General features: G+C 37.3%; 1 protein-coding gene across 2 annotated transcripts in view; it reads left to right on the top strand.

Moving 5' to 3' along the window:
- Positions 1 to 4,963: 4,963 nt before the first annotated feature.
- nol4lb (nucleolar protein 4-like b) overlaps positions 4,964 to 14,335 on the top strand; it is an 83,868-nt gene continuing 74,496 nt past the window's right edge. For both annotated transcript variants that reach the window (XM_043225170.1, XM_043225171.1), the window contains exon 1: positions 4,964 to 6,152. In XM_043225170.1, the coding sequence (XP_043081105.1) occupies positions 5,817 to 6,152 (336 nt within the window). In that variant the 5' untranslated portion in view covers positions 4,964 to 5,816. The remainder of the gene's footprint in view (positions 6,153 to 14,335) is intronic.

The raw sequence follows: 14,335 nt of genomic DNA on the forward strand, positions 1-14,335 counted from the left end.
AATTTCTTCAAAAGTGAATCCTTTTGAAACATTAAAAGCAGGAAGGGTTAACTTTATAGCGGCACTCATCACTGATCACTGTCATATTTTATAAATCTTTTATCACTTGAATTAAGATCATAACACTTAAGTTTTAAAGCACAGCCAACGCAGAACAAAACTACACTATCTAAAAAAATACTCAGTTACTACAATATACAGAGAACAGTATTTCATTATTTAGTTACCCTACTAATTTGTTCCCTCGTTTTAATTTGGCAAAAATATTTTGAAGAATGAAGCAGTTGTTGGTCCCATTCGTAGGAAAATGAATCAATGGGGAAGGATTCTTCAAAATATCTTCTTTCATGTTCAACATAAGAGAGAAACAAACAGCTTTGGAACAACATGAACGTAAGTAAATCATGACGAAATGTTTATTTTTAAGTGAACTATCCCATAATGAGAATTTGTGTCAATGAAATAAAATTTTTTGGCTACAATATATTTATATTGCATATTGTGTGAGTGGCTCCATACCAATATGCAAGCAACAAAAATCACTAAATATCAATGAATTTTTTGTTAGTATGTTTTGCAAAGTTCTTAAATAAAACAATATTTTATACAAAACAACCTTCACATTTTTATTTTATATTTTACATTTTTATCAAAACAGGGTGCAGTGGTGGAAAGTCTGTTATGAATTATTTTGCCAATATATACGTATATATTTGTTTGTTTTGCCTTTTAATAAAGTTAGAGCCCTATATGAATTAGTTTACAGATTTAATCTGTAAGTTAACCACTCACTTTTCATGATTTGTATTATGCAAAAAATAGATGAATAAATAAAAAAAAGTTTAAAACCCTTAAACCCATGTTTGAATTGAATGTCAAATTTGGTCGAATTAAAATGTGAAATGAAAAACCTCTGATCTGTGCACGTTTTGTTCAACACCGTTTTATGTACCTTAGTCCACGTTTGCCGCAGTTTAAAAGAGAAATGTCCGGTAACTGTCGCTAAAAGTTAATGCTCTATCATGGTGAAAATATGCTCTACACCAAATCCAACCCTAAACCTACTGGATGGTGTTAACAAATGCAAAACTGGTACCAAAAGCCATTTGTTGATGCAACCGAGTCGTTTGAACTGCTTATGGCAAGCCATTTTAACATTTAATCTATAAACATACTAGTATCTATTTTCATGCTACTAGTACTTTTTTAGATATTGGTATTTTTTCTTTTATGTATATCCAAAAGTGACTAGTATTTAACTATACTCTTTTTTTTAAAGAGAAAATAGAACTAGTTATTATTTTTTTAGTTCCTAGTAACTTTTTAAAGCAGCGATATCCTGAATTTAATAGACACTAGTACTTTTTAAATTAGCATTTCTGCCCAGTATGCTAATGTTGAATATTAATGAACCAGAAACAAGTAGAAGAGAGATTAAACACAAAACAGAAACAATAAAATGGATGCACTTTTTTTTCGGAAACCACATAGAAACATTCATTTGTACACAAGCACATATTTTTGTAAACTAATTTTGTAAACACGGTAGCCTAATGTGTTCGTTGCTCCTCTAGTGGCAGGATGGAGATAAGACACTAAATGAATATTCCTCTCGTTGCTCCTAATCTAATGAATTTAGAATTTAGCATAATTTATTAATGTATTCACATGTGGACTCTGACTTGATGGTTGAGAGGTACTCATATTTATGTAATGATTCGTTCTAGTAGCTTTAAAAAAAGACACTATTACCTAAAGAATAGCACTAGTAGCTAATGAATAAGCTAGATGCTAATGCGGTTTATAGATTAAATGTTAAAACGGCTTGCCATAAGCTGCTTTCTATTCATATTTGAACTGTTTTGTCAAACCGTTTTACATTTAATGCCAACTGGAGCTTTTCAGTGTCTCAATGAAAGTAAGTGCAACACTGTATCACATGAGCTACCGAGTAAACCTACCATCTGTGAAAACCCATAGATATGAAGCTAGATATGTGTGACGCTAACATCCAAAAGCACCAGTTTTCAAATATCCCAGCATATTAATATCGTTTTGAAGCCATAACACGATAAGTAATTGTGTGAAAATGACGCTTTATTAATTGAAACTCTTCAAATTTGTGTGAAAAGAAATAAAAGGTTTTTCTGCCTCTGATGTTTGTTTCTTTTTGAAACCGCACCGACGTACTTACTGGTATGAATGTCGTGGCTCACTAAAAAGTGCACCAAGATACGTCGATGCCACGATACCAGGTAGGGATATTTCAGGATCGATATAATTAGCATAAAGCGTTTCCAATTTCCAATAATGCAAGCAGTCCAAATTGTACAAACCCATGCACGCAAGTAAGTCAGCAGGGATAAGCAGCACACTGTACCCTACACCCACTCACAGCCTCTGCTGATGACTGCCGTCATAGCAACAGATAGACATAACTACCCACCCTTACACACGGTCCTGTACAGAGCAGAGCCTGACACACATACACGTATCTCCAGTGACTTGACTGCTCAATAATAACGGTCCAAGCAGGGCCAGATGACAGCGCGAGTGTCTGAGAAGACTACTGGAACACGGTGCTGCCCAAACCAGCAGTTGTGATTTCGACAGACAGAGTGACAAACATTTCAGGGAAGAGACTTTAGTGGGCTAACCACAGATGACTGACCACTTTTCTCTGGAAGCAGATGCTCGCTTCTCTCTTGGGCCACAGCTGAAAAGGGGAAAAAGAGGCAGGGAGGGAGTCAGCAGGGTTTTGAAACCCACTTTCACTTCCCAAAGCAAAAGGCTATTTCAATACAGCTGGTTCTACCCAGTGCTTTGTTTCCCTGTGCCCGTTGCTAACTTTTGCTGAGAGGGAGCGTTTAGGCTCAGGGTGTGAACAAGAGATGACCTACCAGTTACTTACTAAAAACTACCAGTTATAAGTCCTGTTTTGATTTATGATCACACATTTTCCGATGACGTGTTTCCTATCGAAACAGAAAGTTCGCACCAGGCATATTGAAGGGTCATCCTTTTGTAGCCAAATAGTGTTTAATTATATCACAGCCATGAAACATACCTGTCTCCCACTGTGAATACTGTCCATAAATAGTATGTGAAATTAGAATAATTCAGTGTGTAGATAGGGCTTTGCCAAAAAGTTCCCGGATGGACTAATATTTCGGGTAGATTTTAGATTTGCACGCAGTCTAATGCTGCAAATTATAAACACTAATAAAAAAGAACTACAAACATGGCAGATGTTCGTGAGATGGACCGTATAACAGAGACTCTGAAAGGGGTTTGCGTTATAATAATCAATATTTAACCTGATAGGAAAAATATTTAATTAATGCTATCATTTGCAAACAACATCGTGAAGATACAAAGAGCACATTCACGAAACATATACGTTTATGGCTTTCTCATTTCTTCACAGCTCACAGATTCTTTTCTTCCTCGTGAAAAAGTACATACTTTTAGGCAACACGTGATTGCTGGCTGGAAAGGGGAGGGGGATGTTCGGGCTGGAGGCCACTGATTGGACGAAAAACTTTGTAGTGCTGGATGAGTCACCACTAACACTCTGCTTGTTTTCCTGGAACATTTCTTTTTAAGCAGTATATCTTTTTACTTTTTAGAGCGCACTACAATATAGATAGCTTCAAAGCTAATGGAAAAAAGCCACAAAAGTAGATTAAATGAGTTCTTCAGAGCATCAGAATAATCAGTTTTCATAGAACATCAATGAGATGTGGATTTTTGTAAAAGATTTTGAGAGCTACTTTCAACTATGTCGCACAATTGTTTATACTTTCAGTGCACGGCGTGTGTATCTGTATGTTGTGTCTGACACAGACACACAGCACTCGGGGTTACACAAACGCACTCAGCCCTGCACAGAGCGTCCATGCTCACTGTTCACTCAAGGTCTTCTAGATCGCCCACATTATTTGATGTTCTACCGTAGTATTTCTCTCTCTAATCACTTGGTTGAGTACTCTAGGAATGTGTTGCTGGAACTCCCCTAACTGAGGATTCAGATTTAAAGGTTAATTCATTATTTTTTATATTTATATTTTTATATCAAACTGTAATCATGAAAAATCACTAAGGCAATCTCTCAGTTGTTCCGATTGTTGTTCTCTCAGATCTGTTTCACATCCGAGATGTTGATACTCCACTGAGTCTCCTAAGATGTGAAAGGGCAACCTTTCATGATCAACACAGTTGTCCTCAGGGAACATGTATATGAAAATTATACAAAATAGCTGAATTACAGCTTCAGGTCATTAAGGTTCGAAGTTTCTTTTTAATATTTACGTATTAACATTTTTATCATACAAATTTACTCACAGGTCATGTGCCATTTTATTTACGTTCAGGCATTTGGCTGACACCTTTATCAAAAGTAACGTATATTGCATTCAAAGTATGTATTTTATTAGCACATGCATTCTCAAGCAGTCAAACCGATGTCCATGTGAGCTATAGGAAAGCAACTACAGTTTATTGGTAATCTAAATAAAACATTTTGATGGTCAAGTTTTAGAGTAAACGCAACACATGGCACATGGCAATACTGCTTTTGTTTCAGTGTACAGTAATTAAACTGATGATATTGCTATGCTGTTGTTTTCCCATAGGTGTTTCTACTTTCCTAATTTGCATGCTTTGCTCAACTTTTTTTTTTTTTTTCCGCCTTGCCAGTGGTGTCTGAATCTCATATTGCCAGTTAAAATCTCTCATTAAAAATGATGTCTGTTCACTGCAGTGTAAACACCCATAAATTAAAACAGCACTAGAACGGACTTCATTTTACATATATATTTAAATGCTTATGATTTATTTATTTTTATTTATGTTTAATGGATATATATATATATATATATATATATATATATATATATATATATATATATATATATATATATATATATATTTTTTTATTTCTTTCTTTTGTATTTCTGTCACCTTACGCCATGCTCATTCACGTTTCTAAAAGTATTATTTATTGTTAAAAAATAATTCATTTCAACAAAATAAATGCACCTTAAATTACGTTTAGCCTAGAACTAGCAAATTAAAAACAAATAAAAAAAAAGCAATGAACTAAATATAAAACAAACAGCATGCAAACCAACAGCGACCTCCGGGTCAACAACTGGTTTCTGTGGGACGCCCGTCTGCTTTGTGTTGATTTAGATTATCTGAACGCGAGCACTTCCTGGATCTGGACTGTCCCACCGCGCATGGGACGCCGCTCAAACCCATCCATCCATCCTACCGCCTCGTGGGTCAATTAGTGTACCTCGTATCTCACGTTACACGCACAATCCCGTTCTCCGCGTGGACGGGCGCGCGGAGCGTCGCTCATTCTAACAGGTGGCGAGCGATTCCAGGTGCAGCAGCAGCAGCAGCAGCAGTTCATCACCCATCGCTCGCTTCTCTTTGCGAGCAGTTCTTGGGCTCCTACGCGTATTAACACAGTCTAATCTTTGCGTGTGGGGCATTTGGGCGAGGGACGGATTGGTTTAATTAGCCTTCAGCTTACAGGTGGGCGAAAACCGTTTGTAGGACGGCCCCTCTTTCAGTTCCTCAACAGGAGACGCGGGACTGTCATTTGTTTGCCATCCTGTGGGACAGAAGAAACGGCTCCGTTAACAGGTGCGAGGATAGACGAATACACCGGCGATAAGTCGCGTGTTTGCGCAGAACGCGATCAGAAGAACATTTTCATCGGCGTTCGCGGTAAAACTAACAGCTTTATCCGCACATCCAGCGCGTCTCGGAAGCCTCTTTCGTGCCGGAGGAGGACCGACAAAGCCATGTCAACCAAAAAACGGGTGGATTTAACGAGAAGGAGCCGGAGCCCCGCCGCGTCCGAGGCGGAGATGTTTGGTGATTTTCAGGAGTGGTGCCTCCGCACTTACGGAGACTCCGGCAAAACAAAGACCGTCACCCGGCGAAAATACAGCAAAATCCTGCAGACCCTCTTACAGAGCGACGACTCGGAAGGCGTCTATATCGAGAGCAACCACATCAACGCCAAATTTAAGTTCTGGGTGAAATCCAAAGGTTTCCAGGTGGGCAACACCGACGGCAAGCCGAACGAGAACGGGGCAGCGGACCGACCGATCCTGTACGTCCCCATCAAGGCAACGGTTAGTATGGGTGCTCTTTTTTCCCCCTCAGTCTGCTAATCAAATGCCTAATATTTGCCTATGCAAATTGAGAGCCACGGGCACAATGGCGCGCAGGTTTGCGAGTCTCGCGGCCAGGGCATGTTGTTTAGGGTCGTGTGTCTGTAGTTGAGCTCGTGTCTCTCTCGGGTCTCTGGTAACCACTTGTTCGTGTGCCACTCCGCCCGGTATCCACGGGAACCGATTGTCCGGAAGCTCTTTCTCTTATCACTACCAGTCGCTGGCCGTGAACACTAGTTTCAGGATATTAGTGAAATGTAGAGCTAACGAATCAAATGTATTTTAAAAGGTATATTTAAGATGGCACAGCCTACTAGTTATATATATATATATATATATATATATATATATATATATATATATATATATATATATATATATATATATATGATATTTATAGAAGCAATCATTTGAATAGACCTCACTATAACACTGTTCGTTTTTTGAATGCTTTTCAATTTCTGAAAGGTATTTTTGGGGGGCTTGAAGAAAAAACAAGTTTGATAAAAACTTTAAACATGATGGCAAAAACTGTTTACCGCAACATTAATTATATTGTGTCTTTTTATTTTCAAATAATAATATACATTTTGTTGGCGTAGCGCAACCAGCATGCAAGAAGCCTTTTTCTGTTGTCATGTGACAAGAAAACCAGACAACCAAGAGAACACCATTTGACCCTCATGAGTGCCTTTAAAAGAATAACACACTCTAACAGTTTATGTAGAAGTACATTCGGCTTGGGTCAAATGGAGTTAACATGGGAAAAATTATTGATGTTTTTTTTTTTACTTTGAATGTATGCGAGTGTATTAGAAGTGCATGAAAAGTATTTGGTACGTTCCACGGTTAAACCTGAGATTATTAAAACGAATGCATCAAACTCTTGCTATAAGTGTTTTTTGAAAAATGCAACATGAAAACAAAAAAAGTCCACATGTGTCTGTTTGGTATTATTTGGGTTCTATCGCTGCAGTTTGTAACTACTGGCAAATAAGCGGGAATCTGTGAGGATTTATATAATTTGGACCTTTTCGTCCAAATCTGTGAATGTTCACCCTATTTGTGCATTTCTCTCTCATTTGCATTTTACCATTAGCAAAAAGCGTCTATGTCAAGTAAAATGATATTTGCTTTCTACATTTATGTATGGAGACCACACAGAAAGGATGCATGTCTTTGATAAGAATGACGCATTTTCTTGCTCAAATGATTAATCTTCATAATGTCTTTTTCTGAGCTTCAGGTTTTCAAGTCGTTGACTCTGTTATAATGATCGGCTAAACCCGAACACACCTGCCCGTTTGGTTCACCTGTGTAGCATGGTGAGAGAATATGGTGGTGCGTGGCACGTGTGTTTGTACGCGAGCGATAGGGAGAGAGAGAAGCAGAGACGAGGGGAGCGGGTCAGCTCTCAACAGAACAAATCAAATAATGAGGAGCCCACGTGAAGATTCATCTTGTGACCGTTTCAGTGATAAAGGAAAGGAAAGTGGTATGATGGAGAAGTTAAGATGGATGCACCCTCCGCGCTCCGTGTACCCTCATAATGAAGAGGCTGCCCCAGATTTGTCCTATTCAAATACTATTTTCACTCACTCTCTCTTGCTTTGGGTATGCATGTGTTCTGCTTTCTTTGAGACGAGCCTCCCATTCAGTTCACTCAGGGGGGCTAATTGTCGGGAAAAGGAAAAACGGAGAGAAAATGATTCCCTCACCATTCGATTAGCGGTGCAGGGACTGTGTTGTAATGGGCACGGTGACGCAGGATCCTGGTTACTGAATCTTTTACTCGTAATTTAAATTCCAACCTAACAGAAATCATAATTCTCCATAGTTCTCTTAATTCAATGTTAACGGAAAATTTTAACGTTGTGGAACTGTTTCCATTTTACTCCTAAACAAAACAATTAAATGGAAAAAAAATAATAAAATGAAATAAAAACACCATGAAAGCAGTCCATATAAAAATCCTCTGAATGTTTTTGGTTTCTATATGAATTCTAAACATAAATGAATGGGGATGAAAATTGTAGTCTGTTCTTCACAGAAAACTACGGTACGGTAAAAAATACTAGATGAGAAACACACTTTAAAAATGTAAGGTAAAAACGTTACCTTGGCAATTAATTGAAATAAGTTGAACTAAATTGGCTAAAACTTAATTGAATAAAGCTAAGCAACTATATAAAAATAATAATACTGTAATATGCTCTTAACATAATGACTAAAATTAAATAAAATCATAATTAGTTATATAAAAATAAAGCAAATGTAAAATATTACAAATATTACTTTTATAATGCTTTTATGATTCTTTTTGCTCGTTTTCATGGTGTGTTTTTTTTGTCCTTCTTGGAGCTTCACAGCCTCATGCTGTTGTAAATTGTTCAGATAAAGAAGAGTTATTTCAAAAGTTCCTGCCAAAGTTCCACTTTTGTGTTCCCTAGAAAAAAAAAAAACCCCATCAACAGCCCAGGGGTTTGAAACAACACAAGGGTGAGTAAATAATGACGTGGTGTTACACCGTGGGTGAACAGTAAAATCAGTTTTAAGGGAAAGCTACTGTTTACCTCCTCATTGGTGTAATTTTGCGTAATAGTAGTTTTGACGCTAGAGTGGATTGATCTACAGCTCAGTATGAAGATAATGATCAGTCTGTCGTTATGACTGGCAAACTGTTTTCTCTCAGACGCTTACTGTATTACTCATCAAAACACACAGCTTAAAATAGTGTGAACACAGCAGACATCGTTCACACATGTAAAGGGGTCATCCGACTTAAATGACCCGGACCACTACTTTATAATGGAGGAAAAGTGAAGGAGAGCTACGCGAGGATGACATCCATTCGGAATTAAAGACGGAGGGAATTTTTTTTTGATGCAAACATAGGACAGAAACATGACCATGAGATGGAGCAAGGGAAAGCGGAGGGGATTTCAGGAGAGGGAGAAAGAAGAAACGATGTTGAGAGAGGGAGAAAGAGGTGGCTGGAGGAAACAGTCACACAGCCATCACATGCAGTTGACACCAGCGTCTGTGGACACTATTAATAGCCCCTAACGTTCCTCTCTTTCCTCCCCTTTCTCTCTCTCTCTCAACTGTTGCAGAAGAACACTGCTCACTCTTTTTAGCTTATTTTGTCCGAAAGCTTCTTTAATTTTGCGGGGTGGGCTAGGACGAGGAAGTGAGAATCTGAAGAGAAGATGAAACCGTCTAATACATTGGCCCTAAAAGTATTTGGGTAAACATGACTGAATGCTTGTAAATTATACACAGAAATGTTTGTAAATTATTCAGACTCATTGTCCATGGCCTGTAAGACTCACTTGTTTCAGGAATCAGGATTCACTTGTCACAGCCTCATAAAGGACTCGTTTACTTTAAGTTTTGGCAACTGCCATCTTAAAGGAATAGTTCACCCAAAAATGAAAATGACCCCATATTTTACTCACCCTAGGTGTATATGACTTTCTTCTTTCAGACAAACACAGTTTGTAAAAAAAAGTGTCCTGGCTCTTCCAAACTCACTAATGCTCATAGGTAGTGGCCATTATTTTGAAGCTATATATCCAGAAGCACTACGACGGAAATCTAACCTATACTCACATGTGCTCTGAAGCAGATCGATGGGTTTTTGTAACAAAAATATTTCTACTTCTAAATTGTAATAATTATCATAATTATCAATGAAATATCATAATTCTAAATTATGATGTAAATAGCTCACTTTCTTAAGTCAGAAGTCATCTAAGAAGCCGGAAGCCTTATAAGTCAGTTTTATGTTGCAGTATTTGTGGATATATCCAATTTACGAAGCTTCAAAATAATGGCCACTATCCACCAGCATTACATAGTTTGGAAGAGCCATATGTATATATATATATATATATATATATATATATATATATATATGATTTATCCTGGCTCTTCACTCTGTATCACACTATATTAGTTTCTGTGTGTGTGTGTGTGTGTGTGTTTATATATATATATCTGGATACATATCGGGCTATAATTGTAATGCTGAATGTTTCAGATTAGTTAATTTAACATTGTATGGTTTTGATTCACTTAAAAGAATGAGCTCTTAGAACAAATCAGACTGGAGTTTGTGAATGTATTTGTGAGTACAGAAAGACTATTTGTGCTATTTTATTTATTTGTATTTTTTTTGTGGTGCGCTGCAGTTTATTGCATCACGTTCAATTAAAGCTGCAAGCTCACTAGCTCAAATATGTGAAAAATGTAGCTCACTCTGTCCTCAGTTGTGTGTATGTGTGTAGTCTAGCCTCCGCTCTGCCTAAGGGAGCATCTCAACTGGGACGGCCTGTTTTATCAGTCCATTCATCTCAGTGCCCTAAAGGAGCCCCAAACGCTGAGCTAAATTATTCTGTATTACTAAAGGCCCCTCCCTCGGCACACACACTTGGTGGGAGTGTTTGATGGGTGTTTGTGTTTGTGGTCAGCCATGTGCAGGTGTAAAGAAGAGAACATGCTTGCGATGGTTGACATCATCACGGGGCATACCCCTGCAGTTGTTTTTGCAGTGTTCGTCTGGACGGTCAGTGAGCTGTGACGTGTTTGTTATTTCTGATTAGGGATGGGTTTTTTTTATCATGTTTTGCCATGAGCTTCTCAAGGACCCCTTTGTTCCTTTCTATTCATTTGCATCCTGATTAGTTGTTTTGAAAATAAAAATATTGTCCTAATGTCTAAAAATATATATTTTTTAAATAATATATCAGTTCTTGCTGGTGATTGTTTTTTATTTATTAGTATAATGAATCCGTATATTTAATTGTTTGTGTTAATTTGCTCTATTTAATTTTTACATCTCTATTTGTTTTCTTCATTCATCTAAAGCTAATCTAATAATTTAATTACTGGCAGTGTTCTTTTTTGGTGTTTTTCTTTTATTTTAGTTACTATTTTATACTAATATATATATATAATATTTTATATATATATATATATATATATATATATATATATATATATATATATATATATATATATATAATATATATATATAATTTTATATATATATATAATATTTTATATATATATATAATATTATATATATATATATATATATTTTATTATATATATATATATATATTTTATATATATATATATATATATATAATATTTTATTATATATATTTTATTTCAGCTTAATTTTATTTAAAAGTGTTTTAATGGTATTGGTGCTAGTTAACAGTAACAACCCTCAACACTGTTAATTGTATTCCTTAACAAATAAATTCAATTCATTTTTCATGCTATATATTATAATTTTGTGATGCCTAAATTCACTTGTAACATCTACAATTACTGATTTTACTTATATTTACAGAAAATTGTCATTTTATTGTCTGCCATTTATCACATATCAGTCATAACACAAAAACAATTCCCTTCTTATCTCACTGGCCAAAATTTACCTAAGAATCAACATGCAAGACTCATAAGAGAAAGCTTTAACTGATCTGCTAATTTGCCAAACTTGAGCGTCTTTGTCAAAAATAAAGCAAACTTCAGTGCAGCTCTTTCTCTTTCATGTGGACACCAAAGACGATCTACCTTGAAACACCCCCTACCCCCCAGTCGCTGTTACCCGCGGCTCAAATATCTCTTGCACACACTCACACATATACACACACAGACACACACGCACACAAAAAGCAGGTGTAGGGGAGCAGCTGGTAAGATTAGTGCCTGTGTGTGTGTGTGTTGGTTGGTTTAGGTGTTGTATAAGGACAATGATCTGAGTGGTTAATCATTCAGAGCAAGTAAAGAGCAAGAGTTTGTCACATCCACTGGCTGCTCATCAAGGGCTCTCGGTTTATTCAGCTTCACAACGACGAGAGAAAACATCTCTCTCTCTTGCCGTCCTCTCCTCTTTCCCTCAGATTACCACTGGCGCACACACGCAGCGGTCCTGACCCCCCTCTGCTAGTTGAGCAGCTGTAGATGTAGCTCCAGCGGTAATTGTGGTAGTGAGTGTTCAGGCTAACAGGAGCAGAGGAACAGGGAGGGAAGGAGGGGGATGAGAGGAGAGGGCAGAAGCTGATAAAAAGACGAATGCATTGGAACAGAGAGTGCTGTGCTGCTGCAGAAGGGGCCACGCGCATGTTTGCAGGGCAGCTAGTGGTTAGTGTGTTCTCTAGTGTACACACACTATGTCCTCTTCTCTGCGGGACTTCATTAAGAGCTCCTACAGGTAACAGAATGTCACACAATTCAGCAAACTGTATTTGAAGAAAATGCCAGTGGTGTTTGCTCGTGTTAGGGTGACGGTAGAGCATTGTTTTTAAAGCGTTTAGGCTGTCGACAGGGTAGTAAGGTACAAAAGATGTCAGTGGGGTGGTACCTTATCAAAGGTACTTATCAGTATCTTATGTACTGCTGAAAGGTACGGATTAGTATCTTAGTTCACCCCCAAAAAATTATTTGCTCGCCCTCATGTCATTCCAAACCTAAAAGTGTGTCCTAAGTAGAACAACAAGAAATTTGGGTGTCCACACCAATGCAACGTGAGAGAATCAAGCAAATATCAAAGCCAATCAAAAGCGTGTGTGGGCAGGCTCTCTTTCTGAATCGCAATGAGATATACGTTTATCGTCTAATTCATAAGTATTCCACCCTGGGAACCATTTCTATTTGTAAGCCCTTTGTAAATTTTTTGAACACAGATTAAGATATTTTAGTATGAATTGCAAGAGCTTTCTGACCTTGCATAGACAGCAGTGCAACAACCGTACTTAAGACCCACAAAGGTAGTAAGGACATTGTTAAAATAATCCATGTTACATCGGTGGTTCACCCATAATTTTATGAAGTTACGAGAATACTTTTTGTATGCAAAGATAACAAAAATAACAACGGTTTCTTGAATAAAAACACAAAATTAATAAAGAATAAAAGACTAAAGAATAAAGCCTTTCCATGCTGATATTCAGCTGGTTTTAGCTGCTAGTCTCTCAGTCTGACCTGCTAAAGAAGTACTCAAGACCAGACTGGAAGTTCAGCTTCAGCATGCACCGCTAATAAACCAATCTCATGACATTGACACTGTGGCTGTGTGTGGAATGAGAGATTAGAAGAGAGCGCTGCGTCCCACTCTATCATAGTGGAACTAATTGATTTTAATAAAGTCAGTGTGAAGCTACTTTTGATACCTGCAAATAGTGACTCGTCTTGAATATTCATGGGGTATTCACAAGGTTCTTGTCTTCACACAAAACCGTGCCTTTCATTCGGAGGACGGTCTATAATTTGGTTTTCCCCAGGAGGCCAGCCGTATCTGTGGCTGTAGATTCAGCTGTGCAGCCATGAGGACTGATACAGAACCCAGAGAGTGATTATTTATGAATTAGAGAAAAGAGGAAGTGTCGTTCCACCACCCTGGAAGTCTAACAGAAACACACACACACACACACACACACACACACAGACAGAGCTGGAGGGGGCTAATGACAGGCCAAAATGATTAGTTTCATTTATCACCCGTGAACAGAGAAATGAAATAAGTCTAATTTTCCTGTTAACTAGAAGGAGATTAATATTATGCGACTGAAACTACTGGAGGTACCGTGCTCAGAAATAACTGATGCAGTGATAATGTAGAGAACAGCGTGCACTTTTGTGCGCTTCTAGTAACTGATCTTCAGAGTTTTTCATTGCTGATGCTGCAGATATTTTCAAAGTGGAGAACAATGAAACTGAAGCCGATTAAGCTGAAGGGTGTACATTTGGTTTGGACGTTAAATAACCAAGTTCCACCTCTGGAAAAAAAAGGTAATTGTGAGATAAAGTTTAAAATTAAAAATAATAGCACAATGTGAGATCACAGCGTCACACTTCAGGAAATAAATTTGCAAGTTTATATCAGTGTGACTTTTTGTCTCATGAAGTGGCTTTATTATGTAGGATATATATATAATCGAAAAATGTCTGTTTGGTGCAAAGACAACATACTTAACCTCTAAATATTTTTATGTTGTTATATATACAACAAATATGTTATTTGCCCAGAATTTTCAAATTAATGAAGTGAGTGGTGCAAAAACTTCACGCTCAATACGTGAAGTTGATTTTTTTTTTATTATAGGTATGTATTGCAGTGGTTCAGAATT

Source organism: Puntigrus tetrazona, chromosome 23 (assembly GCF_018831695.1).
Source record: "Puntigrus tetrazona isolate hp1 chromosome 23, ASM1883169v1, whole genome shotgun sequence".
NCBI classification, from domain to species: domain Eukaryota; kingdom Metazoa; phylum Chordata; class Actinopteri; order Cypriniformes; family Cyprinidae; genus Puntigrus; species Puntigrus tetrazona.